The sequence below is a fragment of the Rhinopithecus roxellana genome, chromosome 15, assembly GCF_007565055.1.
Source record: "Rhinopithecus roxellana isolate Shanxi Qingling chromosome 15, ASM756505v1, whole genome shotgun sequence".
In the NCBI taxonomy this organism is placed as follows: Eukaryota; Metazoa; Chordata; class Mammalia; order Primates; family Cercopithecidae; genus Rhinopithecus; species Rhinopithecus roxellana.
Window position 1 is genome coordinate 13,766,242 of NC_044563.1, and position 27,828 is coordinate 13,794,069.

The 27,828-nt window shown below is 49.9% G+C and overlaps 1 protein-coding gene and 1 pseudogene across 5 annotated transcripts; both read left to right on the plus strand.

Annotated features, from left to right (window-relative positions):
• Positions 1–610: 610 nt before the first annotated feature.
• Positions 611–27,482, plus strand: BBS1 (Bardet-Biedl syndrome 1). Of its 4 annotated transcripts, none has more exons than XM_010366411.2 (17): positions 611–708; positions 1,010–1,086; positions 1,203–1,237; positions 5,031–5,303; positions 6,172–6,218; positions 6,326–6,364; positions 6,501–6,573; positions 12,579–12,710; positions 15,147–15,253; positions 17,555–17,675; positions 17,823–17,981; positions 19,934–20,003; positions 20,466–20,624; positions 23,649–23,782; positions 24,688–24,822; positions 25,521–25,607; positions 25,820–27,482. In XM_010366411.2, exons 1-17 carry the CDS (start codon positions 662–664, stop codon positions 25,904–25,906), a joined length of 1,782 nt encoding a protein of 593 aa, XP_010364713.1. In that variant the 5' UTR covers positions 611–661; the 3' UTR covers positions 25,907–27,482. The 4 variants fall into 4 exon arrangements, with proteins under 4 accessions (XP_010364713.1, XP_030774464.1, XP_030774463.1 ...); XM_030918602.1 differs by having other exon boundaries at positions 643–714; XM_030918604.1 differs by lacking the exon at positions 24,688–24,822.
• On the plus strand, positions 26,128–27,477 carry LOC115893623 (annotated as a pseudogene). Its single transcript, XR_004053707.1, has one exon. The product of XR_004053707.1 is annotated as an uncharacterized LOC115893623 (transcript).
• Positions 27,483–27,828: the final 346 nt, after the last annotated feature.

A 27,828-nucleotide genomic window follows, 5' to 3' on the forward strand; every position in this document is an offset into this window, starting at 1 on the left:
ATACAAAAAAAAAAAAAACTAGCCGGGCGAGGTGGCGGGCGCCTGTAGTCCCAGCTACTCGGGAGGCTGAGGCAGGAGAATGGCGTAAACCCGGGAGGCGGAGCTTGCAGTGAGCTGAGATCTGGCCACTACACTCCAGCCTGGGCGACAGAGCGAGACTCCGTCTCAACAAAAAAAAAAAAAAAAAAAAAAAGTTGTGGGAATCTACAAACTCAACTTAAGTCAGAATCCTCTGCATTTGCCCCATAACCCTCATGTTTTGTTTCTCTGGGCCTGGACCTCTACAGTAAGGCAGCAAGACAGGACCTGAGCCCTTTTCAACCGAGTAACCATGAAGATGGAGACAGGAGGAGTTTGTTTTGCTGCTCATAAATGCTAGAAGGGGCTTCTTTCCAACCCTGGAAGCCAGAGGGCCCTGTGGCTGACCCAGAGACTGTAAAACCTAGACGCCTGGAAAGGCGGCTCTGACTAGGAAGGAGCAAAGATAAATAAGCTGGGAGAGATTCCTCAACCCAGGAGGGTGGCCAGCGCGTCCTCCTCAGCCTGGGAGGGAAAGCTTGGCGCCCGGAACCTTTGTACTCGCGCTTCCCAGCGCTCGGGCACTATTGGGCGTTACGCGGCGGCGTGGGAGGGGCCGGTTGCCAGGACGACGCCTGCGAAGATGGCGGCTGCGTCCTCATCGGATTACGACGGCTGCGGAGCTGAGAGGTGAAGGTGGGGCCCCTCAAGGCCTCTTTTCCCACCCGTGTAAAGAGGGTCCCTTGGTCCCCGGGTTCTGGGCTCCTGCTGTTCTCGGGCAGTCTGGAAGGACTCTTATAGAGGTCAAATAGGGAAACCGAGGCCTAAGATGTGCATGTGTGTCTGGAGGTCGCTGGGTGAGCCAGTGGCGGAGCCTGGACTTGTACCCAGACGTTCTGTACCTTATGTTCGGAGTGGCCTGTACCAGCTTACTCAAAGTTTTCTTCCCCTCCCATGGGACTGACTCCCCAACTCTTTCCCCCACTCCCAGCAATGAGGCCAATTCGAAATGGTTGGATGCGCACTACGACCCAATGGCCAACATCCACACCTTTTCTGCCTGCCTAGGTGAGTCTCTGGAACCAGGAACCCTGGGTTCTAGTGGGATGGGGAGTCAGACAGTGGTCCTGTAGTGAAGCCTCTGGGATATCTGAGACCCTGGTTTTGGCCCTTTTGTTTTCCAGCGCTGGCAGATTTGCATGGGGATGGGGAATACAAGGTAAGCATATCACCCTAGCAGGAGAGTTGAGCATAGGGGGATGCACCCAGAAATGAGATTTCCCGACGGCTGAAAAGAGGCCCAGCACACTCTGGAATTCACATATACTATGAAAAAGCACATTTAGCGTTAAATTTTGTTTTTATGTGGAAAGTGAGGAGAACGTATTAATTTCATAATACAGACTGCAGAAAGTAAAGCAGATCAAATATTTCTGGGGATTCTACTAAGACAAAGCCTCTTACTTTAGTTAACATGATTTCCTTGTTGGAAGGGCAAATCCCTTGGTTAGCAGGGGGCGGCATTAGAATCTGGAGGGAAAGTAAAAGGGAGGGAAGTGAACGTTTTATGTTTATCAAAAGATTTTAAGATTGGCCATGAGCAGTTAATTGTTGAAGCTGGATAATGGGATATATGGGGGTTCACTATATCTCTTCACTTTTGTATGTGAATGAAAATTTTCCATAGTAAAAATGTTAAATTTTAAATTTAATTTTAAGGCCAGCATGGTGGCTCACACCTGTGATCCTAGCACTTTGGGAAGCTGAGGCGGGTGGATCACTTGAAATCAGGAGTTCAAGACCAGCCTGTCCAACATGGTGAAACACCATCTCTACTAAAAATACAAAAATTAGCCAGGCATGGTGGTGGGCACCTGTAATCCCAGCTACTTGGGAGGCTGAGGCAGGAGAATCGGTTGAACCCAGGAGGTGGGGTTGAGTGAGCCGAGATCATGCCACTATACTCCAGCCTGGATGACAGAGTGAGACTCCGTTTAAAAAATATATATATATAATTTTAAATAAAAAATATATTTTTAAATAAATATATAATTTTAAATAAAAATGTAAATAAAGTTTAAAAGACGTAAATTTTTTAAAGGTAGAGAAATATATTCGAATAAAAGAAAGGAAGTTAGCATGGATTCAATATCCATTTCTGGACTAGACCTTCCGTGGAGGCACATAAACATGGATTTTATTTATAGGCCGGGCGCGGTGGCTCAAGCCTGTAATCCCAGCACTTTGGGAGGCCAAGACGGGCGGATCACGAGGTCAGGAGATCGAGACTATCCTGGCTAAGATGGTGAAACCCCGTCTCTACTAAAAAATACAAAAAACTAGCCGGGCGAGGTGGCGGGCACCTGTAGTCCCAGCTACTCGGGAGGCTGAGGCAGGAGAATGGCGTAAACCCGGGAGGCGGAGCTTGCAATGAGCTGAGATCCGGCCATTGCACTCTAGCCCCGGCGGCAGAGCGAGACTCCGTCTCAAAAAAAAAAAAAAAAAAAAAAAAAAAAAAGATTTTATTTATTCCCATTTTGTGAATGGGAAAATAGTTTCAAAGAGGTTAAGTTTACTTAATTTGTAACTGGGTCTGTTTGATTTCAAGTCTTGTGGTTTTTCACCATAGCTCACTCACCATGGGCAACGACACCACAATAGATAAATCATGTGGATAGCCAGAAGATTGTCCTGGAATCCTACCCCACATAGAGAGTGCCATAGGACTCAGTGGTTTTTGCCCCCAAATTCCTATCCATAATGCATTCAGTAATTCAGCAAGTGTATAGTGAGTCCCTACTGTGTGTCAGGCATTGTTGGGACTCTACACTTAGAAATGCATCAGCATGTAGTCAGGAGGATATACAGACACTGTCAACAATTATTGCATGATATTGATTGAACACCTAGTTAGTATTTGGCTCTGGGCTTACAGTAGTGAGGGAAGAGAAACCACAGACACAGTAGCTAATAAGAAATGTTAGCCAGGCGCAGTGGCTCATGCCTGTAATCCTAGGACTTTAGGAGGCCAAGGCAGGTGGATCACGAGGTGGAGTTCGAGACCAGCCTGGCCAACATGGTGAAACCCCATCTGTACTAAAATACAAAAATCAGCCAGGCGTGGTGGCGGGCTCCTGTAATCCCAGCTACTTGAGAGGCTGAGGTGGGAGAATGACTTGAAACTGGAAGGCGGAGGTTTCAGTGAGCTGAAATCACGCCATCGCACTCCAACCTGGGTGACAGAGCGAGACTCCGTCTTAAAAAAACAAAAGAAAGAAATGTTAAATACCTTCACATAATAGAATGTTTAATGGCTAGTTTATTCACCTTTGAGTCCTAGCATTTAGCCCAGTGCCTGGCACAAAGTTGGTACTTGATAAATATTTGTGAGGAAGTGAGTAGATGCTAAAATTGAACACTGTGGAAAGTATTACGGGAGCGCCAGTGAGAACAATAGATTCTATCTGGAGGCACCAGGAAGCAGTAATGTGTAAACTAGGCATTTAAGGATGAATGAAGTCTATCAAGAAGTCAAGGATGAGAGGATGGGGAAGGCATTTCAGGTAGAAGAAACAGCAAAAGCAGAGGCACAGAGGCTTAGAAGTTCATAGCATACTTGGAAAGAATAAATGTGAAGTTAGAAAGTTGAGGCCCATATAAAATAACTACCACATAAAAAAGTAGTTAAGACTATGGCTTTGGGTTCAGACAGACCTAGCTCTACCACTTTATAGCTGTCTGACTTTACTTAACATCTCTAAGACACAGCTTCCTCATCTGAGAAATGAGGCTAATAATGGTACCTGCTTCACAAGGTTGTTGAAAGCCGGGTGTAGTGGCGCACATCTGTAGTCCTAGCTGCTTGGGAGGCTAAGGTGGGAAGATCGCTTAAGCCCAGGAGTTCGAGGCTGCAGTGATCCATGATTGTACCACTGCACTCCATCGTAGGTGACAGAGCAAGACCCAGTCTCTTAAAAATAATAAGATTGTCAGCCGGGTGCAGTGGCTCACGCCTGTAATCCCAGCACTTTGGGAGGCCAAGGCGGGCGGATCACAAGGTCAGGAGATCGAGACCGTCCTGGCGAACACAGTGAAACCCCATCTCTACTAAAAATACAAAAAAATTAGCTGGGCCTGGTGGCAGGCGCCTGTAGTCCCAGCTGCTTGGGAGGCTGAGGCAGGAGAATGGTGTGAACCCGGGTGGCGATGGAGCTTGCCGTGAGGGGAGATCGCGCCACTGCACTCCAGCCTGGGAGACAGAGCGAGACTCCATCTCAAAAATAATAATAATAATAAGATTGTCAAGAGGGTTAAATGAAAGGACGCATGCAGTTTCTGATGTGGTCCCTGGCACATACTGCATGCTCAGTATCCAGCCTTTCTTGGGTACCCACTTTCTGGCCAGAGCACAGCAATGGGAAGGGTGATCGGAAACAAGGTGGGAACTAGATCAGAGGGGCCTACCAGGCCTCATTCAGGGGAATGGGCTTGTGTGGCAGCTCCAGCAGCTTGGAAGATGGATTGGAGGGTGGAAAACTGAGAGACCAAAAAGCTTGGCTCCCCTCTGTGTGTCCACAGAGCATATCCTGCCCTGCATTTGGAAACCAGGCTTCAGCAGCCCAGATATGGGTGTCCCCATCCCCTCCCGCACTGACCTCTACCACTGTCCCAGTGTCTCTCTAGAAGTGCCTGGCATGGAAGAAATGTTTGCTGCATGAATAAGAGAAACATCAACTGCCACTTATTCTTCAGTAGCACTTACCAGGTTCTGTAACTCATTATCTCACTTGATTTTCACCACATACCATGAAAGTATTCTCATTTTGCAAGCAGGAAACCTGAGATTCAGAAAGGTTAGTCAACTTTCCCAAGGTCAGGCAGCTTGAAAGCCTGAAGGCAAAGCCTTTATTGGTGCAGGAATGAATGAATGCGCACCAGCAATAAGGTAAGAAGAGGGTCAGTGGGGAGGTCTTCAGACCCTGAGCCTAGAATGAGCCATCCTCTCCCTGCAGCTGGTGGTAGGGGACCTTGGCCCTGGTGGGCAGCAGCCCCGCCTGAAGGTGCTCAAAGGACCACTGGTGATGACCGAAAGCCCACTACCTGCTCTGCCAGCTGCTGCTGCCACTTTCCTCATGGAGCAACATGAGCCCCGGACCCCAGCTCTGGCACTTGCTTCAGGCCCTTGTGTCTATGTGTATAAGAATCTGAGACCCTACTTCAAGTTCAGCCTGCCTCAATTGCCTCCAAATCCTCTGGAACAAGACCTTTGGAACCAGGCTAAAGAGGTAAGTAACATGGGAGTTGGGAACCAGAAGGCAAAGATGGCAGCCACTGGGAGAGGAGGGCTGGGCTCCTGGGAAGAAGGTGGGCTGGTGGCAGGAGGTCAGTTATAGTCCATCTCTGACAGCAGCAGTGGTGGCACTTCTTTTTTTTTTTTTTTTTTTTTTTTTGAGACGGAGTTTCACTCTTGTTGCGCGGAGTAGAGTGCAATGGCGTGATCTTGGTTCACTGCAGCCTCCGGCTCCTGGGTTCAAGCAATTCTTCTGCCTCATCCTCCTGAGTAGCTGGGATTACAGGCGCCAGCAACCACACCTGACTAATTTTTGTATGTTTTAGTAGAGAGAAGATTTTGCCATGTTGGCCAAGCTAGTCTCAAACTCCTGGCCTCATGTGATCTGTCTGCCTCGGCCCCACAAAGTGCTGGGATTACAGGCATGAACCACCATGCCCAGCCTAGTGGTGGCACTTTTGGACAAGGTGCTGCGCTTGGCTACTCAGCAGTGGCTCCCAGAGAGGCACTGAGCCAGTCCCCTTAGAGAGTGGAACCCAGAAAATTCCTCCGCACTAGCCACATCCCTGCCCAACTTTGAGGTAGATGAAACCAAAGAAGGCAGGGGCCTATCAGAAGGAGGACTGGAAACACCAAGAGAGGAGGGGAATTTAGGGAAGCGTCTATAAATGGGATGATGAACGTGGCCCTGAGACTGGATTCAGATAACGGGCGTGAGCTTGGGGCTCAGTGCAGAGGCAGGCTGGCAGGGAGACAGAGACCAAGAGGTACCCCCAGAAGTGTGGAGCTCTCTGAGGGCATGGGCATTGGGTTTCCTGCCTGGCTTGAGCTCATAGGCTCACCCTTCTTCCACATTGTCACAGGACCGGATCGACCCCTTAACCCTGAAGGAGATGCTGGAGAGCATCCGGTGAGAGGCTGCCTTCCCCTTCATCCCCCTCCTCACTCCTTCATCCCGTCTGAGCCCCATGGCCCCATTCCTCCACTCGGCTGCCATGCTGGCCCCTTTCCTTGCAGGGAGACGGCAGAGGAGCCGTTGTCCGTCCAGTCACTCAGGTAAGGGCCCTGTGGAGGGCCAGGGTTTGGGAGGCTCCAGGTGGAGGAAGCAGCCACCAGATTGTGCCAGAATGATAGAGGAGGGCAGCGAGGCCGGGGCCTGCTGTGTGTCTCTGTGTGTTCTCTGTGTGTCTAGGTTTCTGCAGCTGGAGCTGAGTGAAATGGAGGCATTTGTAAACCAACACAAGTCCAGCTCCATCAAGCGGCAGGTAATATTCCCTTCTCTTTTTATTTCCCTCTAAAAAAATTTAAATTTTTTAAAAGACCGCTTAACATCAGTGGTAAATTCTATAAGCAAACCCAACCAGTATCTCTTTGCTGTATTCCTTCCAGCCATGCCATGTGTGTGTAGTCATAAAGCTGCAGTGCTTTCCACATTCCAGTTAGTAGTGACAGGTTGTTTTGTATTTTTGTTGTTGTTGTTGTTGTTGTTGTTGTTTTTGAGACAGTCTTGTTCTCATCCAGGCTGGAGTGCAGTGGCATAATCTCAGCTCACTACAACCTCTGTCTCCCAGGTTCAAGCGATTTTCGATTCTCCTGCCTCAGCCTCCCGAGTAGCTGGGATTACAGGCATGTGCCACCATGCCCAGCTAATTTTTGTATTTTTAGTAGAGACAGGGTTTCGCCATGTTGGCCAGGCCGGTCTCCAACTCCTGACCTCAGGTGATCCGCCCGCCTTGGCCTCCCAAAGTGCTGGAATTACAGGCGTGAACTACCACACCCGGCTGACAACTTTTAATATATAGATATATAGTCAGCAGGACACAGATTCTGAGAAAAAGATAGATAGATACAAACATACATACATACATACGTACAGACATAGATACATAGAAATAAAAGATCATGTTACATAAATTGCACATAACTTTTGTTTTCTTGAGAGTAAAGGTAATAGATTTTTATTACAGACATTTTGGAAAAACAAAGAGGGGTATATAGACCAGGTGCATTGACTCATGCCTGTAATCCCAGCACTTTGGGAGGCCAGCGGGGGATAATTGGAGGCCAGGAGTTGGTGACCAGCCTGGGCAAGAAAAAAGCGAGACTTCGTTTTTAAGTTAGCTGGGTGTGGTGGCATGTGCCTGTAGTCCCAGCTGCTTAGTAGGCTAAGGCAGGAGGATTGCTTGAGCCCAGGAGTTGAAGGCTGCAGTGAGCTATGATTGTGCCAGTGCACTTTAGCCTGGGTAACAGAGTGACAAGAACTTTTTTTTTGTTTTGAGACAGTCTCGTTCTGTCACCCAGTCTTGCCCCCCCACCCAGAAAAAGAGGGAAGTATAAAGGAGAAATATAAATATGACTGTAATTTCACTACTGAGAGATCCAAAAGATACCTATTCTTACCATTTTGATATATTTTCTTCGTAAGTATGCTTTTATATCCTGCTTCTCTTGAGTATGTAACATATTTTGAGCATTCGTCTTTAGGAACTTCATTGTTAATGGCCTCTTGATTATGTCACTGACTATTCAGTATTTCCTTCATACTTTGTTTATGTAACCATTCACATCCAGGTCATTAGACAAATGTTTCCCTTTTATTCACTTCCTACTTTTTGTAGTTATAATTTTAATGCCTTTATTGATGAACCTATGCATTGATGAGACCTAGTGGTTCTTTTTTTTTTTTTTTTGAGATGAAGTCTTGCTCTGTAACCAGGCTAGAATGCAGTAGTGTGATCTCAGCTCACTGTAACCTCTGCCTCCCAGGTTCAAGTGATTCTCATGCCTCAGCCTCCCGAATAGCTGGGATTACTCATGCCCTCCACTGTGCCCGGCTAAATTTTGTATTTTTTAGTTAGAGATGGGGTTTCACCATCTTGGCCAGGCTGATCTCGACCTCCTGACCTCGTGATCACCTGCCTCGGCCTCCCAAAGTGCAGAGATTACAGGCATGAGCCACTACGCCCGGCCGATCTAGTGGTTCTTGACCTAGGGGCACCAACCCTCAGTCCAGGAACAGACTCCCAGAGCTGTCTTGCAGTTTAGAAAGCCCCATGGGAACCATCCACCCCGTAGAGGCCACACTCACTGAACGCACTGACAAACACATGCCTTAGACTTTGGCTTGTGTTAGACCAATTCTGTGAGAAACACCGCTCTCTCCTGCTGATCAGCAGCTTTGACATCCACAGCTGTCAATATCTTGGAGTCCTTTTAAAATGGGGAAGTGAATTAATTATTGCTTAAAAGATGCAGTTTGGAGGGGGCAGTCTTCTCAAGTATCTGTCATGGTTACCACTCACATCTTTTTTTTTTTATTTTGAGACAGAGTTTTGCTCTTGTTGCCCAAGCTGGAGTGCAATGGCACGATCTCAGCTCACTGCAACCTCCGCCTCCCGGGTTCAAGCGATTCTCCTGCCTCAGCCTCCTGAGTAGCTGGGATTACAGGTGTGCGCCACCACATCCAGCTAATTCTTTTTATTTTTAGTAGAAATGGGGTTTCACCATGTTAGCCAGGCTAGTCTCAACTCCTGACCTCAGGTGATCTGCCCACCTTGGCCTCCCAAAGTGCTGGGATTACAGGCGTGAGCCACTGCACCCGGCCAACCACTCGCATCTTTGAGTTATCATTAACATTTGGAATGGGAATAGTTACCACTAATATCTGTCCACATGTTTGTAAGCTTTCTCCTTCCATTAGGCACTGAAAATCATTCCTCTTTTTTCATCTTTTTTGGGGTAGGGTAGGGAGCTGGGTCTTCTTCTGTCACTGAGGCTGCAGTGCAGTGGTGTGATCGTGGCTCACTGCAGCCTCAAACTCCTGGGTTCAAGTGATCCTCCCCCTTCAACCTCCTGAGTAGCTGGGACTACACGTGCATGCCACCACACCCAGCTAATTTTTTTTATTTTCATTTTTTGTAGAGACGGGATCTCACTGTGTTGCCCAGGCTAGTCTTGAACTTCTGAGCTCAAGTAGTCCTCCCACCTCAGCCTCCCAAAGTGCTGATATTACAGGCATGAGATGCTGTGCCCAGCTGTCTTTTTCAATCTTGATGATAATCACACAATGAGCACCTTTATCTAAAGAAAAACATTTTGCAGCCAGGCGTGGTGACTCTCGCCTGTAATCTCAGCACTTTGGGAGGCCGAGGCGGGCGGATCACGAGGTCAGGAGATCGAGACCAGCCTGGCTAACACGATGAATCCCCGTCTCTATTAAAAATACAAAAAATTAGCCGGGCATGGTGGCGGGTGCCTGTAGTCCCAGCTACTGGGGAGGCTAAGGCAGGAGAATGGCGTGACCCCGGGAGGTGGAGGTTGCAATGAGCCAAGATCGCGCCACTGCACTCCAGCCTGGGCAACACAGCAAGACTCTATCTCAAAAAAAAAAAGAAAAACATTTTGCTTCTGCTAATTTCTGTAGAAGAAATTCCTTACAAAGGGGATCTTTTCTTTTTTGTTTTCCCTCCAATTATAATTACAAAAGAAACATGTGCCTACTGTAGAAATGATAGAAAGGCATCATGAGGAAATTAAACATCACTTGTGATATCACTGTCCAACAATAACTAGTGTTGGTTGAAGGGTTTAGGCTTCCACATGTTTTTGTATTCATATATTTTTTATTTTGACATTTTTATTCTTTTTTTTTTTTTTTTTTTTTTTTGAGACAGAGTGTTGCTCTGTTGCCAGGCTAGAGTGCAGTGGTATGATCTCAGCTCGCTGCAACTTCCACCTCCTGGGTTCAAGCAATTCTCCTGCCTCAGCCTCCCAAGTAGCTGAGACTACAGGCTCACGCCACCACACCCAGCTAATTTTTGTATTTTTAGTTGATACGGGGTTTCACCATGTTGGCCAGGATGGTCTCGATCTCTTGACCTCGTGATCTGCCTGCCTTGGCCTCCCAAAATGCTGGGGTTACAAGCGTGAGCCACTGCACTCAGCTTATTCTTTTCTTTTTTAAAAGACGGGATCTCACCATGTTGCCCAGGCTGGTCTCAAACTCCTGATCTCAAGTGATCCTCCCACCTGGGCCTCCTAAAGTGCTGGGATTACAGGCATGAGCCACCTTATTTGGCCTATATTCACATATTTTTAAAACTAGGATTATACTAATGTAACTTTTTTTTCTTTTCATTTTTTTGAGATGGAGTTTCGCTCCTGTTGCCCAGGCTGGAGTGCAATGGCGCAATCTCAGCTCATCGCAACCTCCGCTTCCTGGATTCAAGCGATTCTCCTGCCTCAGCCTCCCGAGTAGCTGCAAATACAGGCATGCGCCACCACGCCTGGCTAATTTTGTATTTTTAGTAGAGACAGGGTTTCTCCCTGTTGTTCAGGCTGGTCTCAAACTCCCAACCTTATGTGATCCGCCCACCTCGGCCTCCCAAAATGCTGGGATTATAGGCGTGAGCCACTGTGCCCAGCCTTTTATCTTCTTTTCTTTTCTTTTTTTTTTTTTTTTTTTTTTTTTGAGGTAGAGTCTCCTGTTGCCGAGGCTCGAGTACAATGGCACGATCTCAGCTCACTGGAACCTCCACTTCCCGGGTCCAAGCAGTTCTGCCTCAGCCTCCCGAGTAGCTGGGATTATAGGCACCCGCCATCATGCTGGGCGAATTTTTGTATTTTTGTAGAGATGGAGTTTCTTTTCTGTTTCTTTTTTTTTTTTTTTTTTTTTTTTGAGATGGAGTCTTGCTCTGTCGCCCAGACTGGAGTGCAGTGGCACCACCTCGGCTCACTGCAGCCTCTGCCTCCCAGGTTCCAGCTATCCTCCTACCTCAGCCTCCTGGGTCGCTAGGATTACAGGCACATGCCACCATGCCTGGCTAATTTTCATACTTTTGGTAGAGACGTGGTTTTACTATGTTTGCCAGGCTGGTCTCGAGCTCCTGACCTCAGGTGGTCTGCCCCCAAAGTGCTGGGGTTACAAGGGTGAGCCACCACGCCCGGCTGAGATGGGGTTTCACCATGTTGGCCAGGCTGGTCTTGAACTTCTGACCTCAGGTGATCTGCCCTCTTAAGCCTCCCAAAGTTCTAGGCTTACAGGTGTGAGCCACCACGCCCAGCCTTTTCTTTTCTTTCTTTTTTTTTTTTTTTTTTAAGACGGGGTCTTACTCTGTCAGTCAGGCTGGAATGCAGTGGCAGGATTATAGCTCACTGGAGCATCGAACTCCTGGGCTCAAGGGATCCTCCTGCCTCAGCCTCCTGAGTACCTGGGACTACAGGTGCATGCCATCATACCTGGCTAATTTTTTATTTTTTGTAGAGTTGGGGGTCTCATTTTGCTGCCCAAGCTGACCTCAGACTCCTGGGCTCATGCAATCCATCCACCTTGGTCCCCGAAAGTACTGGGATTACAGGCATGATCCGCTGAGCCTGGCCCAAATATTCTTTTAAAATATGACTTTTAAAAAAATGACTTCAGCCGAGCATGGTGGCTCATGTATGTAATCCCAGCACTTTGGAGGGCTGAGGCAGGTGGATCACAAGGTCAGGAGTTCAAGACCAACCTGGGCAACATGGTGAAACCCTGTTTCTACTAAAAATACAAAAATTAGCTGGGCATGGTGGCGTGTGCCTATAATCCCAGCTAGTTGGGAGGCTGAGGCAGGAGAATCGCTTGAACCTGTGAGGCAGAGGTTGCCGTGAGCCGAGATTGTACCACTGCACTCCCGCTTGGGCGACAGAGTGAGACCCTGTCTCAAAAAAAAAAAAAGGCCGGGCGCGGTGGCTCACGCCTATAATCCCAGCACTTTGGGAGGCCAAGACGGGCGGATCATGAAGTCAGGAGATCAAGACCATCCTGGCTAACACGGTGAAACCCTGTCTCTACTAAAATACAAAAAAATTAGCCAGGCGTGGTGGCGGGCGCCTGTAGTCCCAGCTACTCCGGAGGCTGAGGCAGAATGGCGTGAACCCAGGAGGCGGAGCTTGCAGTGAGCCAAGATCGCGCCACTGCACTCCAGCCTTGGGCGACAGAGTGAGACTCTGTCTCAAAAAAACAAAAAAACAAAAACAAAACCAAAAAAACAAAAAAAAAGACTGCATAGTTTTTGATCATATGGATAGCTCATAATTGACTTAAGACAATCCTCTTTTGTTAGAAAGTTAGATTTGTTGCAGCAAACACCTTTGTACTTAAATTTTCTGTCACATCTCTGATACATCCTCTTCATCCTCCTTTGCTCTCTTTCTTCCCTCCTGTGGCATTCTGGGAGTATCTTGGGGGTGGTGTGTGGAGGTTCCCTGGGTGACCCCTGGAGTCCTTCTGTAGACAGTCATCACCACCATGACCACCTTGAAGAAGAACCTGGCTGACGAGGATGCTGTGTCTTGCCTGGTGCTGGGCACCGAGAACAAGGAGCTCCTGGTGCTTGATCCTGAGGCTTTCACCATTTTAGCCAAGGTCAGTGTCAGGTCTGACCCTGGGCACACTGGAGGCTCAGGCTACATTCTCTCCCCGTGCTTCACAGTTAGTTCTGGGTGATATATATGTTCCTTGTAGAAAAATTAGAAACTAGATAAGCATAAAGAAAGATATATATCAGGCCGGGCGCGGTGGCTCAAGCTTGTAATCCCAGCACTTTGGGAGGCCGAGATGGGCGGATCACTAGGTCAGGAGATCAAGACCATCCTGGCTAACACGGTGAAACCCTGTCTCTACTAAAAAAAAAATACAAAAAACTAGCCGGGCGTGGTGGCAGGCGCCTGTAGTCCCAGCTACTCAGGAGGCTGAGGCGAGAGAATGGCGTAAACCCAGGAGGCGGAGCTTGCAGTGAGCTGAGATCCGGCCACTGCACTCCAGCCTGGGCGACAGAGCAAGACTCCGTCTCAAAAAAAAAAAAAGAAAGATATATATCAAAAAATCCTGCTGCTCATGGATATGTACTATTAAAGTTGAGGCATAGGTCTTTCTAGACATTTTCATATTTAGACATAAATATATAACTTGATGTAAATACTTATCTTTATAAGAACAGGATTAGCTGGGTGTGGTGATCCATGCCTCTAACCCTAGTGCTTTGGGAGGCCAAGGCAGGAGGATGGCTTAAGCCCAAAAGTTTGAGGCTGCAGTGAGCTATGAATTGTGGCACTGCACTCCAGCCTGGGTGACAGAGTAAGACCCTGTCTCGGCCAGGCACGGTGGCTCAAGCCTGTAATCCCAGCACTTTGGGAGGCTGAGACGGGCGGATCACGAGGTCAGGAGATCGAGGCCATCCTGGCTAACACGGTGAAACCCCGTCTCTACTAAAAAATACAAAAAACTAGCCGGGCGAGGTGGCGGGCGCCTGTAGTCCCATCTACTCCGGAGGCTGAGGCAGGAGAATGGCGTGAACCCGGGAGGCGGAGCTTGCAGTGAGCTGAGATCCGGCCACTGCACTCCAGCCCCGGGCGACAGAGCGAGACTCCGTCTCAAAAAAAAAAAAAAAAAAAAAAAAAGACCCTGTCTCTAAAAACAATAAGTAAATAATAAAAGCAGGAGGCTCATGTAGCATGTTCTTTTCATGTAGCAGTATATCATCGGTATCTTTCTGTATCTATAAAACCACATCAGCCTTTTGTTTTTTTTGTTCTGTTTTTTTGTTTTGAGTCACCTGTGTCACCCAGGCTGGAGTACAGTGGCTCTATCTCAGCTCACTGCAGCTTCCACCTCCCGAGTTCAAGCAATTTTCATGCCTCAGCCACCTGAGTAGCTGGGACTGCAGGCATGCACCACCACGCCAGGCTCATTTTTGTGTTTTTAGTAGAGATGGGGTTTCACCATGTTGGCCAGGCTGGTCTCAAATTCCTGACCTCAGGTGATCTCTGCATCTCAGCCTCCCAAAGTGGTGGGATTACAGGCGTGAGCCACCATGCCCAACCCCACATCAGGCTTTTTAAAGACCACACAATATCCATCATATAGACATACCATAATTTATTTATGCTGTCACCTATTGTACATTTAAATTGTTTTTCATTTTTTGCTATTAATACCAATGCTGTAGACTTTTTTACCCAAATATCCTTGCATGCTTCTTTGTTTGTTTTTGAGACAGTCTTGCTCTCTTGTCCAGGCTGAAGTGCTGTGGTACAATCTCAGCTTACTGCCACCTGTGCCACCTGGGCTCAAGCAGTCCTCTCACCTCAGTCTCTCATCTGTGGGACCACCACGCCCAGCTAAGTTTTGTACTTTTGGTAGAGACAAAGTTTTGCCATGTTGGACAGGCTGGTCTTGAACTCCTGAGCTCAAGCAATCCAAAGTGTTGGGATTACAGGCGTGGGCCACCATACCCAGCTGCATGGTTGTTTAAGTACAGCATTAGGATGCAGTCCTAGAAGTGGCATTGTTTAGTCAAAAGGCACAGACAAGGCCGGGCGCGGTGGCTCACGCCTGTAATCCCAGCACTTTGGGAGGCCGAGGCAGGAGGATCATGAGGTCAGGAGATCGAGACCATCCTGGCTAATACGGTGAAACCCCGTCTCTACTAAAAACTACAAAAAATTAGCCAGGCATGGTGGCAAGCACCTGTAGTCCCAGCTACTCGGGAGGCTGAAGCAGGAGAATGGTGTGAACCCAGGAGGCGGAGCTTGCAATGAGCCGAGATTGTGCCACTGCACTCCAGCCTGGGCGACAGAGCAAGACTCTGTCTCAAAATAAATAAATAAATAAAAGACACAGACTAAAAGGCTTTTGCTAAATGTTGCCCCAAGTTTCCCTCCTGAAAAACTGTTTGAGTTTAAACTGGGTGTGAGGGAGGAGATTGGGACTTTAGACCAGGCACTCACTCAGAGGAGTTACTGACAGGGCAGGGAGGGATGGGGGCTCCAGAGAAATTGGAGTGTTTGCACCTCTTTGCAGATGAGCCTTCCCAGCGTCCCTGTCTTCCTAGAGGTTTCCGGCCAGTTTGATGTTGAGTTCCGGCTTGCTGCAGCCTGCCGCAATGGAAACATCTATATTCTGAGAAGGTAGCCACAACCATGGTCTCCGGGGCCGGTAGGAACATCTCAGAAAGCTGGTGGCTTCAGAGGCTTGCAAGATGAGAGTGGGCTTTAAGGCTGGAATTTGGAAATGCAAAGAGCTGAGAACTTCATAAAGGAGGCTGAGCCCACAAGCCCAGGGAAGATAGCTGGAGGCTTGTGAGATAGGGGCTGGCACAGTGAGAGACTAGCCTGGGTGGCTATAGTACGGGAGTGATCAGAGATGAGAGGATAGGCTGGGCGCGGTGGCTCACACCTGTAATCCCAGCACTTTGGGAGGCCAAGGCAAGTGGATCACCTGAGGTCAGGAGTTTAAGACCAGCCTGGCCAACATGGTGAAACCCTGTCTCTACTAAAAATACAAAATTAGCTGGGCGTGGTGGCGCACGCGTCTAGCCCCAGCTATTTGGGAGGCCGAGTTAGGAGAATTGGTTGAACCCGGGAGGTGGAGGTTACAGTGAGCCAAGATCGCACCACTGCACTTCAGCCTGGTTAATAGAGCGAGACTCAAAAAAAAAAAAAAAAAAAAAAAAAAAAGGACCAGGCGTGTTGGCTCACGCCTGTAATCCCAGCTCTTTGGGAGGCCGAGGCAGGCGGATCACGAGGTCAGGAGATCGAGACCATCCTGGCTAACACAGTGAAACCCTGTCTCTACTAAAAATAAAAAAAATTAGCCAGGCGTGGTGGCAGGCGCCTGTTGTCCCAGCTACTCAGGAGGCTGAGTCAGGAGAATGGCATGAACCTGGGAGGTGGAGCTTGCGGTGAGCACTGCACTCCAGCCTGGGTGACAAAGCGAGACTCCGTGTCAAAAGAAAAAAGAAAAGAAGCCGGGCGCAGTGGCTGAAGCCTGTAATCCCAGCACTTTGGGAGGCTGAGACGGGCGGATCACGAGGTCAGGAGATCGAGACCATCCTGGCTAACACGGTGAAACCCCGTCTCTACTAAAAATACAAAAAACTAGCCGGGCGAGGTGGTGGGCGCCTGTAGTCCCAGCTACTCCGGAGGCTGAGGCAGGAGAATGGTGTAAACCTGGTAGGCGGAGCTTGCAGTGAGCTGAGATCCGGCCACTGCACTCCAGACCGGGTGACAGAGCAAGACTCCGTCTCAAAAAAAAAAAAAAAAAAGTAAAGAAAACAGATGGGAAGAAATAAAAAAAAAATGTCCCATATTTGTTACTTTCCAGGGTACATGACATGACACTTGTTTATGCATTAGTTTAATATTCCATATAACATGCTTTTTTTTTTTTTTCTTTTTTTGGAAACAGAGTCTTACTTTGTCACCCAGGTTGGAGTGCAGTGGCACAATCTCGGCTCACTGCAACCTCCACCTCCCAGGTTCAAGCGATTCTCCTGTCTCAGCCTCCTGAGTAGCTGGGACTACTGGTGTGCGCCACCACACCTGGCTAATTTTTGAATTTTTAGTAGGGATGGGGTTTCACCACATTGGCCAGGCTGGTCTTGAATGCCTGACCTCGTGATCCACCCACCTTGGCCTCCCAAAGTGCTGGGATTACAGGCATGAGCCACCACGCCCAGTCTAAAATGCATTTTTTTAATTCAATAAATATTTATTGAGCACCTACTATGCATTATGCAGTGTGTGGTATTAGGGATATATTGATGAACAAGATAAATATGGTCCCTGTCCTCATGGGGAAGACAGATATATTAAAGTGAAGAAACCAAGATATTCCTACAAATTGGATGAGTGCTATGGAGAAAACATACAAGCTCAGTGGGGAAAAATAATGCATAAAGGTGATCAGGAACACCTCTCTGTGGAGGTGGCTTGAAGGTTAAGATGGAACCAGTTGTTGAGAAAGTGGGGAAGAGTGTTGTAGGCCAACTCAAAGCGGGAAAGACATTGGCGTGTGCTTCTCGAATAGGGAGGAGCTAACTGTACTTTCTGGAAAGGGAAACTAAAATTCAGAGGCCAGTAAACTAAAAACTACATTGACACAGGGCAAAGCTCTTCATTCTTTTCTCATAATAAAGTGCCTAAGTCCACTTGTCCTGACTAGTCCAGCCAAAGGTAAACTCACTGAAAACTCTGTTAAATGCCAGATGATCATACCAGCCACTATAGTGAAGGTGGGAGAAGACACACTTGATCTTTTCCAAGGCCACACATTTACTAAGGTGGCAGAGGTGGAAATAATCCCAGGGTCATATGCTTTGGGGCCAGTGTTCCTCCCAGGTGAGTCCATGGGGTTTAGAAAGAGGAGGGTCAGCCATGGAAGTGGAGACGATTTCTCTGGGGCCGGACAGTGTGTCGTTTATTCCACAGAGACTCCAAGCACCCCAAGTACTGCATCGAGCTGAGCGCCCAGCCTGTGGGACTTATCCGGGTACACAAGGTCCTAGTGGTGGGCAGTACCCAAGACAGCCTGCACGGCTTCACCCACAAGGTGCGGCCCCCAGCAAACAGCAGCCCCTCCATGCCTATGTCCCCAACGCCCCCTTGGCAAGGAAGCCCTCTGGCTTCCCCACCCCAGAAACTCTTCTTTCCACTGTAAGCCCTGAGCCCTCCACAGACACTGGCTGTTCCCTGCCAGGGGAAGAAGCTGTGGACAGTGCAGATGCCTGCAGCCATCCTGACCATGAACCTCCTGGAGCAGCATTCCCGGGGCCTGCAGGCCGTCATGGCTGGGCTGGCCAATGGAGAGGTCCGCATTTATCGCGACAAGGCCCTGCTCAACGTCATCCACACCCCGGTGAGCCCCATCTGTGGCATCTGCTGCTCACTCCTCCTTGCCCTGGTGTCACCTCTGGGGCTTCTTAGCTGCCTCTCCCGATCACACATTGATGCATTTCAAAAACATTTGTTGAGGCCAGGCGCAGTGGCTCACACTTGTAATCCCAGCACTTTGGGAGGCCAAGGTGGGCAGATCACCTGAGGTCAGGAGTTCAAAACCAGCCTGGCCAACATGGCATAACCCCCTTGCTACTGAAAATACAAAGATTAACTGGGCATGGTGGCACGTGCCTGTAATCCCAGCTACTCAGGAGGCTGAGGCAGGAGAATCGCTTGAACTTGGGAGGCAGAGGTTGCAGTGAGCCGAGATCACATCATGGCACTCCAGCCTGGACAACAGAGCGAGACTCCATCTTAAAAAAAAAATGTGTTGAGCACCTCATATGTACAAGTCACCATACTGGTAGGGGTGAGAGGGTGTAATATGATGACTAAGTCCTTGTTTTCAGAAGGCTTACAGTCTAAGGTAACAGCCAGCCAGAGACACAGCAAATTTAAAAGCAGGGCGGACTGAAGCAGAGCAAAGTGCTAAAAAGCTCAGAGGGGGCTGAGTGACAAGGGTGGGGGGGTGAGATAAATGGGGATGGACTCCATGGGACACTTCACAGAACAAGTGACAGTTCAGCTGGGCCTCAAAACAGTTTGTCAGGTGGATAAATGGAGGAAGAACATTCTGCACAGAGAATAGCATGAATAAAGCCTGAGAAGTATGAAGGCTCTTGATTAAGGGATCCAGGTCATTTGATGAGTTTGGACCAGAGGTTTTCAGACTCTAAGTTGTGAATCATTAAATCAGTTTAGTGGATCACAACCAGCAACATTTAAAAAAATAGAATAGTAAATTCAAAGTATGTCACAAGTGAGGGCCGGGCACACTGTCCCATGCCTGTAATCCCAGCACTTTGGAAGGCCGAGGCAGGTGATCACAGTTCTAGAACAGCCTGGCCAACATGGTGAAACCCCGTCTCTACTAAAAATAAACAAATTAGCCAGGTGTGATGGCACACACCTGTAATCCCAGCTACTTGGGAGGCTGAGGCAGAAGAATCACTTGAACAATGGAAGGCGAAGGTTGGAGTGAACTGAGATCGCACCACTGCACTCCAGCCTGGGCCACAGAGCAAGACTCTGTCTCAAAACAAAAAAACAAAACAACAACAAAAATAATTACAAATGCAAATACAAAAATTAGCCAAGCATGGCAGTGCACGCCTATAATCGCAGCTACTGGGAAGGCTGAGGCAGAATCACTTGAACCCAGGAGGCGGAGGTTGCAGTAAGCTGGAGATTGTGCCACTGCACTCCAGCCTGGGCAATGAAGTGAGACTCTGTCTCAAAAAAAAAGTATGTCACAAGTGAAACTGTGTGTGTACATGTGTGCACCTGTGTGTGTAAATTGTCCCGTGTCACAATATAAAATTTGCAAACAACTGGCTTGGGCCATAGGTGCTGGGAGGGCTGGTGGTATGCTGGTTGAAAGAAGGGTCAAGAGGAGAGAACTGACAGAAAAGGCTGGTTGGAGTCAAATGTTGAAGGCCTTCAGTGTCCTAACAAAGAGGACAAAAGCCATTGGAGGTTTTCTAGCAGAGATCAGACATATTTGTGTTTCTGAAAGGTAGCAAAGGCAGCATTGTGAAGGACAGACTGGGGAGAAAGACCTGAAAGACGAGTCTGGGAGACCTATTTGGAGGCTGACTGCAAAAGTGAGGGCCAGTGATATTTAGTCTAGAACTGAGGTAGTGAGATTGGAGTGGAGATGAGAAATATAGGAAATATTTCAGAAGCAGTGATGCCCCAGGCCTATCTCTTATCACTTCTCACCTATTACATCTGGGGCCTCCCCTAGCCATCCCCTGTCTTGCTTGCCTCTTCAAGATATTTCCCCAGCTAAACTCTGACGTCTCCACATAGGATGCAGTGACCAGTCTTTGCTTTGGCCGCTACGGGCGGGAGGACAACACCCTCATCATGACCACTCGAGGTGAGTGGAGTCAGACCTGGCAAGGGCTTTGGAGGTGGGAGTGAAGGGACAGGACTGCTTCTGGGGAAAGAGGAGAAGGTGGGTATGAAGCATGGGTGGACCTGGGTGTGGAAAGCAAGGCCTACAGATGTGTCCTCCTGGAGCTAGGCCTCCACCGGGAAAGCCCAGGGGCTGGGTCCTGGGCTGGATTCAATCTCTCTAGTTCACCCAGGACGCCCAGGCATTGTGCCTGCCACAATGCCAGGAACATCACAGTACTCCACAAATAACTGCTAAGCGGATTAATGGATTAATGATGGGAGACTATTAAGATGCAGTTCATTACTTCCAGAAATAGTCTCATCTGGAAGACAGATGTGTACAGAAGCAACTCTATAGGAGGCAGATTGTTTGGGGAAGAAAGAATGGGAATGTGGGTAGAAGTAGGGAGGACAAATCCATTTCCACTGTTCATTTCCCTAGGTGGTGGCCTGATCATCAAGATCCTGAAGCGTACAGCAGTGTTTGTAGAGGGAGGAGGTGAGGTGGGTCCCCCACCAGCCCAGGCCATGAAACTCAACGTGCCCCGAAAGACCCGGCTTTACGTGGATCAGACACTGCGAGAGCGGGAGGCTGGCACCGGTGAGACTCAGACTGGGTCCTTTCCCTTCTTCCTCCTCCATTGCTCCTACACAGCAAAGCTGGGGGAGTGCTGCCTGTGTAGTGGGAGGAGATCTCGGCCAACTAGGCAGGTCACTCACCTCTGGAAATCCAGGGACAGCCTAGGAGGTACATCTTGCCTGCAAATCACTGTTCCTCAGGCCGGAAGGTGCTGTGGGTGATAGCAAGAACCCTTAGAATTCAGGGAAGGGAACAGTCACTTCCAAATGCAGGAATTCTCATGAGGAAAGTAGAATTTTGGCTGGGTATGGTGGCTCATGCCTGTAATCCCAGCACTTACAGAGAGTCAGAGGTGGGGGGACGGCATGAGTCCAGGAGTTTAAGACCTACTTGGGTAACATAATGATACTTCTTTCCCCTCCCCCCCAAAAAAAAGAGAGAGAGAGAAAAGTAGAATTTGACCAGTGTCTTCTTGTCCAGTTTTTCCTGCCCACTTGTTTATTTGTTCATTCATTCATCGTTCATTCATTCATTCACTCATTCAGTACCTATGATTACGCCAGGCCTTGTGCCAGGTGCCTTGAATTAGAATAGTCCCCACCTTGGGCCGGGTGTGGTGGCTCACGCCTGTAATTCCACCACTTTGGGAGGCCGAGACGGGCAGATCATGAGGTCAGGAGTTCAAGACCAGCCTGGCCAATACGGTGAAACCCCATCTCTACTAAAAATACAAAAATTAGCCTGGCGTGTTGGTGTGCATCTATAGTCCCAGCTACTTGGGAGGCTGAGGCAGAAGAATCGCTTGAACCCAGGGGGTGGAGGTTGCCGTGAGCCAAGATCGTGCCACTGCACTCCAGCCTAGGCAACAGAGCGAGACTCTATCTCAAAAAAAAAAAAAAAAAAAAAGAAAAACAAGAATAGTCCCTACCTTAGGAACTCAGGAAGGGGCCAACTTCGTGATCAGGTGTAGAAGGGGTTTCTGCAAAGAGCTTTTGGAGCACACAGAGGGAGTAAGGACTTCTGCCTGGGAAGCTTGGGAAGGGCTTCAGAGCGAGGTGACTTTGGGCTTCACCCTAAAAGATGATTGCCAGACCCCCCAGACAGGGCAGAGCAGGGTAATGTAGGCAGAGGCACAGGGCGTTGACCTGGATTCAAGAAAGCAGGTTCAGTTCAGTGGCTCACGCCTGTAATCCCAGCTCTTTGGGAGGCCGAGGCAGGCGGATCACCTGAGGTCAAGAGTTTGTGACCAGCCTGGCCAACATAGTGAAACCCCCTTGCTACTAAAAATACAAAAATTAGCTGGGCGTGGTGGCATGCGCCTGTAATGTCCTGAGGCAGGAGAATCACTTGAACCCAGGAGGCAAAGGTTGCAGTAAACCAAGATCACACCACTGCACTCCAGCCTGGGCGACAAGAGCGAGACTCCATCTCAAAGAAAAAGAAGATGTACAAAGTCTAATAAAATTGTAAAACTCTTCAAGAACAGAAAAGACCACCTTCAAGAATGCTTAAGTGGAGAGATTTACCAAGTTGCAGGATGGGAAGACCTAATGCTGTAAAGCTTTAAGTTGCAGTTAAAATCCCAGTGGGGTTTGTTTTAAGGACCTGGCCAGTTGATTCAAAGAGTAAACCTAAGAAGATCGGGGAAAATAAGAGTGAGGGGACTTACCCTATCAGGTAGCAAAATGAACTCAAGCTGTGGGAATCAGAAGCTGTGGTGTGGATGTAGAAATAGAATGGAGATTGGGGCAGGATTAGGAAGTCCAGAAACTGACCCTAACATGTGGAAAGTCAGAGTGTATGAAAGGTGTCATTTTGAATTGGCAGGGAAATGTGAGACTGTCCAAAAACACACAATCAGGACAACTTGCTTCTAGAAAAGAAAATTAGACCTTTTCGGCCAGGCACAGTAGCTTATGCCTGTAATCCCAGCACTTTGGGAGGCCAAGGTGGGCGGATCACCAGAGGTCAGGAGTTCGAGACCAGCTGACCAACATGGTGAAACCCCATCTCTACTAAATACAAAAAATTAGCCAGGCTTGGTGGCGCATGCCTGTAATTCTAGCTACTTGGGAGGCTGAGGCAGGAGAACTGCTTGAACCCGGCAGGCAGAGGTTGCAGTGACCTGAGATCGTGTCATTGCACTCCAGCCTGGGCAACAAGAGTGAAACTCCATCTCAAAAAAAAAAAGGAAGAAAATCAGACCTTTTCTTTATATCGGCCACAAAAATTAGTTCTGGATAGATTAAAAATAAATTGTAAAAGTACTGGAGAAAAGGGGCATAAAACGTGAAACTCGGAATAGCAGAAGCCACCTCACACCCATGGAAGAGCGAGGCCAGCCTGGGGGACCGGGGTGCCCAGTCTGGAAGAGGAGGGACAGTGGGGTGGGCGTGGGGTGGGCCCTGGAGGCAGCTTAGGGAAGAGTCATGTGATCCTGCAAACGGTGAGATGTGAGGGGTGGACCTAGGTGACTTGAAGGACAGGGAGGCAGTGATGGAGGCAGGACCATGAGGCTGGTTTCCGCAGCATTGGGCCTGAGGTGTTGATGGGACTTCCCCGTGGAGATGAGCAGGAGGCAGGCGCGGGTGCTCACTAAGCTGCTGGAGACACATGCACAATATCGAGCGTGGACACTGAGGACTCAGGAGGAATGTGGGGCCTGCCCTCAGGAGCTCGTGGCTGTTCCTCTTTGTGGTGGTCGGAGCTGTGGCAGGACACGGATTGTCTGGGGGAGGAAGACGGAGGATGAGAAGAGGACCGTGGACCAGACTCAGGAGAACACCAGCCTCTAGGGCCAGACAGAGGAGCCAGCGAAGGAGCTAGACAGTGCGGGCAGGGAGGTGGTAAGAGAGTGAGAAGAGGCAGGGCAAGGCCACAGCATCCAGTTTTGCCAGAAGGCTGGGCTCTTTCCCACCTCTCCAGCTCCTGCAGCACCCTCCTCTTGCACCCTTCCCACACCAGCCTGAGCAGGAGTGCCCTGTTGCTGCCTGCCTCCCTGCCACCCCCACATCCACCGTTAGCCTCTGGGACCCTTCTCCACAGCCATGCACCGGGCCTTCCAGACAGATCTATACCTGCTGCGCCTGCGGGCTGCCCGTGCCTACCTGCAGGCCCTCGAGTCCAGCCTGAGCCCCGTGTCCGCGACAGCCCGAGAACCACTCAAGCTGCATGCTGTGGTGAGCATCTGGGTGAGGGCAGAGTCAGGGCCAGAGGGGCAGAGGCCAGGGTGCGCGGGAACCCCTCTGCCACACAGCTAAGCCCCAGAGCCAGTTCCAAGCCAACTCAGCCCGTGCTCCCCATCACCTTCCCGCAGACCTGGGGACGAGTCTCATGTCCTCCTTGGTGAGAGCAGCCTCACCTTCCCACCCTCCTGTGCCACCTCTCTCCTCGGCTGGTCATGCCGAGGGTCCAGCTCAGGCCCACAGGGTAGTCACATTGGGATATTTCTTCCCAAGAACCTGATGGGATCCTTACACCTATGGTACAGGGAAGGAGGCTGTCACTTTGGTAACCGTGGGCAGCCCAACGTGTTAGGACTGCTGGGTACAGGGAAGGGGCCATCCCGGCCTCACCCGCAAGCACCGAGACCAGCACGGGCACAAGGAGGAGCCCGCAAGGCTCAGGCGCAAATGAGCTTAGGGTCAGCAGGGCTCTGACCAGCTCTAAATGTGTCCCTGAGGTGTGGCATCTGAGCCAGCCAGGTTCTGAGTTCTCTTTGCCTAAAGAGTGGATAGATGCGGAGGAGGAAGAGGCTACAAGGCAACTCGGGGGAAGCGGGAGAAAAATGAACGGTCAAGGCTACCCTAGGATGAAAGTGGGGGGTGGGGCAGGCGGGGGCAGGGGTGAGGGGCTCAGGGTGAGGGTCGCGGCCTGCAGTCCCAGGCCAGCTCTGCCTCTGACTTGCCGCCTGGCCTCCCTCAGGCTCTCACCCTCTCTAGCCTCTTCTGATCCCTCTGCCCCTTCTGGTCTTCTGTGTCTGCTGGGAGGCAGATTGAGTAGGAGGAAGGAAGGCAGAGCACACTGTACTCCGTGTCCAAGGCTGCTAGGTCCTAAGGGCTTTCTCCACCCACCTGCTCCATAGGTTCAGGGCCTTGGCCCCACCTTTAAGCTCACACTTCACCTGCAGAACACCTCGACAGCCCGTCCTGTCCTGGGGCTGCTGGTCTGCTGCTTGTACAACGAGGCGCTCTATTCCCTGCCCCGGGCCTTCTTCAAGGTACTGGATGCTCCTCACTTAGATATGGAGTGGAAAAGGCCAGGGCAGGGGCCTGATGAGATGCCCACAGAGCCCCGCCAGGTCAGGGTCAGAGCATGTGGGTGGCTGCCAGCTGGCCAGCAAACCTATTCTCCCACCACAGACCAGGCCAAGGCCCCAGCCTCTGGAGGGAGCCCCAAGCCCCACCTCTGCTGCTTTTCTTGCAGCCTGTGAGGGGTCTCCAGGAGCCATACCAAAGGTGCTGGGAAAACTGCCAGAGCCTGAGCCCCACCTACACCTCCCAGAAGCCTTTTGGGGGCTGGGAGACCCCAGAGCCCACCCTGCTGCCCAGCTACTCCTGCAACAGGAACAGGAGCCTCTGTGCCTCAAGGAGCATCGCCCACAGAGGGAAGGGCCTGGTTTTCTCCTAGGGCCCAGGTCTGACCCCAAGTTGGGAGGACCAGACTGCGAAAGACTGGAATATGCAGTAAACAGCCCCAGACTGGGCGCGAGTCCAGAGGTCTAGGTTTCATCACTCACCATGTGGCCCGGGGCCATTCACTTCCTCACCACACCTGCATCCTCCTCCACCCAGCAGTTGTCTTGCCCACCTTGCAGGGGTGCTGAGGCTTAGCAGAGACTGGGCTTGAATGCACTTGGGAATGTGCCAAACACTGTCACAAGGGCTGGTTTCCTTACTTCTTTGTCCCCAAACTTAGGTACCCTTGCTGGTGCCTGGGTTCAACTACCCCCTGGAGACCTTTGTGGAGAGTCTCAGTAACAAGGGCATCTCAGACATCATAAAGGTAGGCCCCACACTTGTACCATGTGGAAGGTGAGCGGGACCCTGGGGAGGACAGTAAGGGTGAGTGCCAACACAGCCCTTGGGGGGCTACCGGGTGGGGGTGGGGGTATCTGCACAGTGGAGCCCTATGGCCTGTTATTAGGGCCAGCGCAGACCCTAATGGCAAGGGGTCAGGGGTGTATGCCCCCTGCTGCCATGGCCACTCCTCCATAGGTGCTGGTGCTTCGAGAAGGCCAAAGCGCACCCTTGCTGAGCGCCCATGTCAACATGCCTGGGAACGAGGGGTTGGCGGCCGCCTGAGCCCTTGGCTGCTGTGAAAGCCCCTGTACAATCAGCCAGGGAGAACTGGGCAAGTTCAGTGGCCCCAGGCCCACTCCTCACACAGCAGTGTGCTGGGGTGATACCTCGTTTCCCCTCTCCTAAGCACCCCCTTCCTCACCACCCCCACTGCTGGGCCTATAGTAGCAGGTTAGTGAGTACCCAGGAAGGCTCCACTCCTCCTCCCACAGGACCAACCAGGCATGGTCCCGCTGAGGTCCTGCTACGCCCTCCCCTCCCCAGCCCTTTTCCAGAAACCATACCGGGCTCAGAATAGAGCTCCAAAGCGGTCAAATTGAGCTGAGCAGGACAGGCCCAACCTTTCTCCACTGCCACATCCCTCATGCACATCACTTATCTCCCGCTGCAGGCCAAAATTGGGCTAGTCCTGGCCAGGGAAATCAGAAGCTCTTCTTGGGTGAGACTGAGCCTCCTGTTGCTCCCTGGAGTTCCAGAGGCTGGGCTGCAGCCCACTCAGCTTGCGGGCAAAACGTGCTCTCCTCTCTGCTTGTCAGCTGAGCAAGCCCAGGGAATAGCCCTCATCTCCCCAGGAAACTTCTCTGAAATCTTATACTTAGCCAGTCTCAGGCCTACAATGCCACAAAACGGTTGTTCAGGGAGAAGGGGGTGCAGGAGGGCAGAGGGTGCCCCGCAGGGAGCTGGTAGCTCCAGCCTCACTAGAGCTCCTAAAGATCACACAGCAGCTGCTCCTGACAGGGATGCTCATGCCCAGAAAGAAACTCCAGGAGAGGAAGGCAGAGCGAGACAGAGCAGAGCCAGGGCCAGGAGCACCAGGAGAGGTGTTTCTGGGGCTCCGGGGAAGTGCCACAGGAGGCAGAAGTCCAGAACTGCCCATCTAGTTGCCCTTCTATGTCCTGGAGCCCAAATCAGTCCTGGGTGGGAAGTTCCCAGGGCAGTGGCCACATCGTGAGAATTAGCAGGAAAGGCGGGGCCTTTCTCATCATAGCTATTTCTGAGGATGAAATGGGAGACATATGCCCAGCACCTGATGTAAATTTATGTAATGTAATACTACGTACCTACCGCTAAGAAATACATGAGCCGTGCCATGTGGACAGTAAGTGTTCATAAAGCAACGTGAAGCAAGAAACAGTGCAGGGTGCCCAGTGCACACACTAGAGAGAAATTGTGGACATTAAGCACAAGGAGAATTGGTGTCTTTCTAAAACATACTTATTTAAAAACATGTATCCACTTACTAATGTGGAATTACACAGTTTGTAACAAGAAAACAGTCTCTCCCATTCTCTAGTACAGCTCCCCTACCCAGTAGTCACTTCTAGTTCGTTCAACTATTTTTAAAATGTGTATATGACTCTTGCTTGATATATCAATCTTAGGCATTACCTATTGACTCCCTGTTGTCATACATGAGGCTTTAGCTCTCTTTTGTCAGCACCCCTCCCCCATCCCTAGTTATTAGGTTAAAAAATACTCAGATTACTATTTCTATTACTATGTGAGTTATTAACTGCGGAGCCAAGAGTTGGACTATAATTAAATTACCTTCCTTGTACTGTTTTTTAAATGGAGTTAATGAGTTGCCCTGAGTTTCTCATTTACTTTGTTTTCTGATGGGCCAATTGCTAATTCTTCCCCCACCGTCTGACAGCTCCTCTTTTTTCTAGACACTTCCCTTCATCCCCTGCTTCACTGAGGACTGTTTGTTCTCCAGGTAAATTCCCTTTGCCTCTCTCCTGGGCTAGATCCTGATTCCTGGGCCCAGTGGCTTCCTATTTCTCAGTTCACCCTCATTTGGTGAAACATATCCTCAAATACCTTCTTTAAAAAGTTGTGGCCGGCTGAGGCAGGAGAATGGCGTAAACCCGGGAGGCGGGGCTTGCAGTGAGCTGAGATCCGGCCACTGCACTCCAGCCTGGGCG

Coding starts and splice junctions, on each gene's coding strand:
- BBS1 (XM_010366411.2), top strand. CDS start 662: ATGGCGGCTGCGTCCTCATCGGATTACGACGGCTGCGGAGCTGAGAG. Junction 1,087..1,202: donor CACCTTTTCTGCCTGCCTAG/GTGAGTCTCTGG, acceptor TTTGTTTTCCAG/CGCTGGCAGATTTGCATGGG. Junction 15,254..17,554: donor AACATCTATATTCTGAGAAG/GTAGCCACAACC, acceptor TTTATTCCACAG/AGACTCCAAGCACCCCAAGT.